This window comes from Halyomorpha halys, unplaced genomic scaffold (assembly GCF_000696795.3).
Source record: "Halyomorpha halys isolate HHAL.00 unplaced genomic scaffold, Hhal_1.1 Scaffold243.1, whole genome shotgun sequence".
Lineage (NCBI taxonomy): Eukaryota > Metazoa > Arthropoda > Insecta > Hemiptera > Pentatomidae > Halyomorpha > Halyomorpha halys.
Genome location: NW_027106548.1, coordinates 871089 through 876072, shown reverse-complemented (window position 1 = coordinate 876072; position 4984 = coordinate 871089). Strand labels below are relative to the sequence as shown.

The 4984-nt window shown below is 32.5% G+C and overlaps 1 protein-coding gene across 2 annotated transcripts in view; it reads right to left on the bottom strand.

The window, feature by feature from the left end:
- Positions 1–2259: 2259 nt before the first annotated feature.
- LOC106680112 (uncharacterized) overlaps positions 2260–4984 on the bottom strand; it is a 14738-nt gene continuing 12013 nt past the window's right edge. For both annotated transcript variants that reach the window (XM_014419608.3, XM_014419607.3), the window contains exons 4-6: positions 4355–4596; positions 3517–3684; positions 2260–2729 (exon numbers count right to left, since the gene is read on the bottom strand). In XM_014419608.3, the coding sequence (XP_014275094.1) occupies positions 2318–2729; positions 3517–3684; positions 4355–4596 (822 nt within the window). In that variant the 3' untranslated portion in view covers positions 2260–2317. The remainder of the gene's footprint in view (positions 2730–3516; positions 3685–4354; positions 4597–4984) is intronic.

Here is a 4984-nt window from a genome sequence, read left to right as displayed (position 1 = left end):
TTAGTTGTTTAATCTAAGCAAGCACGTGGAATAACAACGCTCCCAGATAAGAATGAAGAAAAAAAATACCTTAGAAATTATTAACGATTTTAACCTTGCGCATTCATTTGTGTTCTTATGAATTATTATTCATGTTTTTAAATTGTCTCATAAATATTAATATTAACTTTGAAATAAATAATAGAATCAATTAAAAAATATTTATTTGACACCTTAATTGCAGGTTGACACGATTAATTTTTATCATATGATGAATGACCCAGTTCTATATTGCTTTTATTTTTACTAATATATATTTTGTATTTATACAATTTAAAAAAATATTGCAATTTAAAACATCATTAATTTTATTTTTTTATTCTCTTATTTTCTTTCCTGGAGATTATCCTTTTTCTGTAATAGTATGAAACTCGAATGTTTTAATTTTTTTTAATTATTACGTTTATTAATTATTTTATTAAGTATCTTAAAATCAGTTTCGCACTTTACAGAACATTACGTTTTAGTAATTGCTGTTTTATTATTCAGATTGTTTCAATAATCAATTTCTAAAAACTCATGAGTATTCAAAATATTTTCCAAAATCCGATGCATGGACTTAATTAGGTACAGAAGTTCTAAATGATGTCACCTTTGTGTGCATGTGTGTGAAGAAATATTGATGGGTTTGTCTTAAATTCTTCTCGTAAGGATATCATGTCATGCGGATAACATTACCAGTAATTATAATAAACAATTTTCTGGAATTTAGTTGTATAGAATAAATTAAATATAGATTGACATTGTAGACACAAAACAATTTCTTACAGTGCCTTTTATTTTCTAATCTAAGTTACAAAATAAAATGAAGATGGATGTAGGTGAGGTAAAAATAACTCCAATAGTAATTAAACTATTTATTGTGAGCCAACACATTGCTTCACTAGGGCTAAAAAAAAAGATAGAAACATTTAAAATAATCTAACTAACTTATAGACAATATTATACATAATAATCTAACTAACTTATAGACAATATTATACATAATAATCTAACTAACTTATAGGCAATATTATACATAATAATCTAACTAACTTATAGGCAATATTATACATAATAATCTAACTAACTTATAGAGAATATTATACATAATAATCTAACTAACTTATAGACAATATTATACATATTAATCTAACTAACTTATAGACAAAATTATACATATTAATCTAACTAACTTATAGACAATATTATACATAATAATCTATCTAACTTATAGACAATATTATACATAATAATCTAACTAACTTATAGGCAATATTATACATAATAATCTAACTAACTTATAGACAAAATTATACATACTAATCTAACTAACTTATAGAGAATATTCTACACATTCTCTCTATAAATGCAATTTGAAGAGTTCAATTAAGTTAGTTAATTATTAAAATTGAAATTAATTAATCTAATTAAGGTAGTACATATGTTATAGAATTATTCTCTTAGTTTGTTACATTGTTTCTATCTTTTTTAGCCCTGATGAAGCCCTCCAAAGTGGGGCGAAACCTTGGCTAATTATAAATAGTTGATTTATTTTGACCGCAGCCACATCCACCTTCTTAATAATAACTAGAATAATTATAAAATGAATGTATTTTTTATACAACTCATTTATCTTTCCTTTTCTTTAATTGTACACCTTCTAACAGAATAAAAGTGATAGTTTTATTTTAAAATGAACGTACTCAAAAACATTATCGCAGACAGGGTTTTTTTTCTCTGGTATGGTCCCTCTATAGGCTGTAACAAAGCTAGTAGGTAGTAACCACAGTATACGGTACAATCTATAAAATACGTCTAATACAAAATTTTTATTTTTTTTGTTAGATTTATTGGCCAGTTCAACTGGTTATATTCAAGTGGTTCCTGCCCTTTATATGAGGATTGCTTTTTGTTTCAAGGTCGACACTAGGCATAATACATTTTCCTGCATAATAAACCATAAATAATAAACTCTGGTTTAAGGGAAATTTATATACAATAAAAACTTTTAAAATTTATTTTTCATTTCATTTGAGTTTCTAGTTTGACATTTTTCTTACTTATGCTTTTTTACCGGTCGAAATAAGCTATTCTTAATTTCTTCATCTAAATATAAGATATAAAACAAGAACTCAAAACACTAAGCTCTAAATTAGATTAATATCAATATTTTATATAAAATACGATATACGAGTAGCTAACATATACTGGAGGAGAAGTGAATCAAAACACAAGATCGTCATTTGAACCGAAATTTATTGTAATATTATAAAGGTACACTGACATTTTAAAATGTTTATAAATTTGTAAAATATTTTTCGACCAAGTCGATTATGTCCGGCCCCATCTTTTCTGTTATTCCTGGTTCTTTGAGGATCTCTTCATCGAATCCTTCTTTCCCGTCAGTTTCCAGTAGTTTTTCAACGTCAAAGGCTTTTGTTGATTTACTAATAAGACCTGCGTAGCCAGTGACGAAAATACTCAGGCCGAATAATTCTAGGCGTTTCATCGAATTACTAATATCCTCAAGAGTGGGCCTCTTGCCGGTGAAGCCAAATTTATCTAATGATCTTATCAAGGAGTCGTGGTAAGTCCTGAGAAGGAATTCATAATTCTCTCGACGTATTGCAGGCTGCATGCCGAAGTACATAAAATTTGTAACGTCTACACAGCTAGAGTTGTAGTTGGGGAATTGATAATCCAAGAACCTAAAGAAAAAAATACAAATAAACAAAACGTATTCGCTAAACTGTAACTTAGGGGTTCTTAAAAATGAATATCAATATATCTAAGACGGTGGTTCAGTTCTTTTCCGTTTCAACTCGATCGCATGAGTTATCGTTGAGGCTAGAGGACACACATATCCTCAGGAAACTGTGTAACATCAGGCTGACCTGGACAATCGTCTATCTCGGTCAAAGCAACTCGCAAGACTCAGGGTGAGCAGCGAATATTTTTACTGAGAAAATTTCCTCCCCAGCGCACACAAAAGATAAGTGCGCCCTACAAGGGAATGTGGTGCCCGAAAGAAAATTACGTTACTCGTGTTATAATCGACCCTGGCCAAGCTTAGCATAACCCAGAACATAACCCTTCGATTAATTCAGGGATTCCAACATCCACCCCCGCTGCCGCTATGGGTGTCCAAAGTGGGGTCGAACAGCGAAGAGATGCAGATACAGTTAAGTTTTACAATGCTTGAAAAGAGAGACTACATAATAATGCATGAAATGCCACCCCTCCTCCCCCCCACATTTTTCCTACAGCAGCGCACTCATCCCATATTTTGAAGGCAACTTTCCTGGAACATACACCAACAAGATTGGTTTCGTTGGTAATATGAAAGGGGCATCACGATAGCCTTGTATGAGTAAAGGTTGACCCAGCGCGCAAATTGATTACCGAAACTAAGGGATGTACTTTTACTAGTCTATAATGAATATTAAAATGTCTTTAAAAGAATAATTTACTAAACTAATAGTTTTGATAACTTACTTGACCGCTATCGGCCGCTTCTGAAAGTCATACTTGAACATCATATTGTTCGACCAGCAGTCCCCGTGATTGAGCACTGTGAACTCCGACTCCTCGTACTGACCCAGATTCCTATACTTTTCATAAAAGTCTTCGAATCTTATCATCAGCTTCTTACCTATTTCTTCCCTGCAACGAAGCAAACAGATTCAGTTAAAAATAGTGTGAGTTTATTGTGTAAGTGATCAACTTGTTAAGAGAACTGTCTTGGTATTAATTGGTTAATGTAAGGTTTACTTCTATAACGTATTGACAGTCAGAAAACTAACCGATGGTTGCACCGTACAGGTTATGGAACGGGAACATCGTACTGAGCCCTTGTCTGTCAAACCATTCGTTGCAACAAACCTATTATTTCATTTGAATAAAAATCGATTGTTTTATGATTAGGTGGCTGAATGTCTATAAATAGCATCGGATGACAACACTACTTAAGTTGTTTTAAAAATACCAAGTTATTTCAAACATCCTGATTTCCTTGGCTTACTATCGAACTTTAAATCCGAATTTTTTGCAATAAAAGGGGAAGACAGCTTGTCCATCATTTCACTGTGTACACTCACTAAAGTTATATGCACAATATTATATTCCTGCCATGATTTAATTTACTGTTTGTTTCTTGTATATCTCCTTTTTTAGCCTTCATTAAGACCTACAACCTGGGTGAAAACGTAGGTTTCAAATAGTTCTTTTTGCTATTAGAGTACCTATTTTTTACCGCCAGCCGAACCACCTTCCTTCAGTTCGATATGGTCAACTAATACAAAACTAATAATAATAGAAAGTAGATAAGTGTTACCAATTAGGGCCCCAACACTGCAACATAACTTTTGAAGTATTGAGGATGCCTGCATGAAGGAAGCACCTCATGATTTTCAAGTCGTTTAATAAAGAATTGGGCTTGTAGTCATCTTTGCAAATGATTCCCCTCTCTTCGAGTACCTTGGCCATTCCGTGGTACCTTCCCAAACCTCTCAAAGCTAGGATCGCATGGTCCAAGTCCAAGCTTTTTTGTCGAGGTACCAGGCTGTACCCTTTTACCTGTAAAATATGTCAATAAACAAACGTTTTGTAAAAAAATGTATATTTAATTATATGTATACCTATTTTTTCCGTAGCCTCTTAATCGATTTGTTAAAAAGAAACTTTTGTTTCCTTTCTTTTATTTACTATTGTTGTGACACTATCCGGTGAGTAATGTTGCCTCTACACGTATGCCAAACAATGGCAAATCTGTCCATGCGCAAACATGGGGTATGGGGATGGGTTACTTAGATTGGCTGGTATCAGTTGGCCTGAATTTGTAACCGAACCGCCGGTTTTTGGGCACAAACCAAAGGGCGCTTATGCTTCATTCATACGTTTGTGTTCAAAGGGCGCTTATGCTTCATTCATACGTTTGTGTTCAAAGGGCGCTTATGCTTCATTC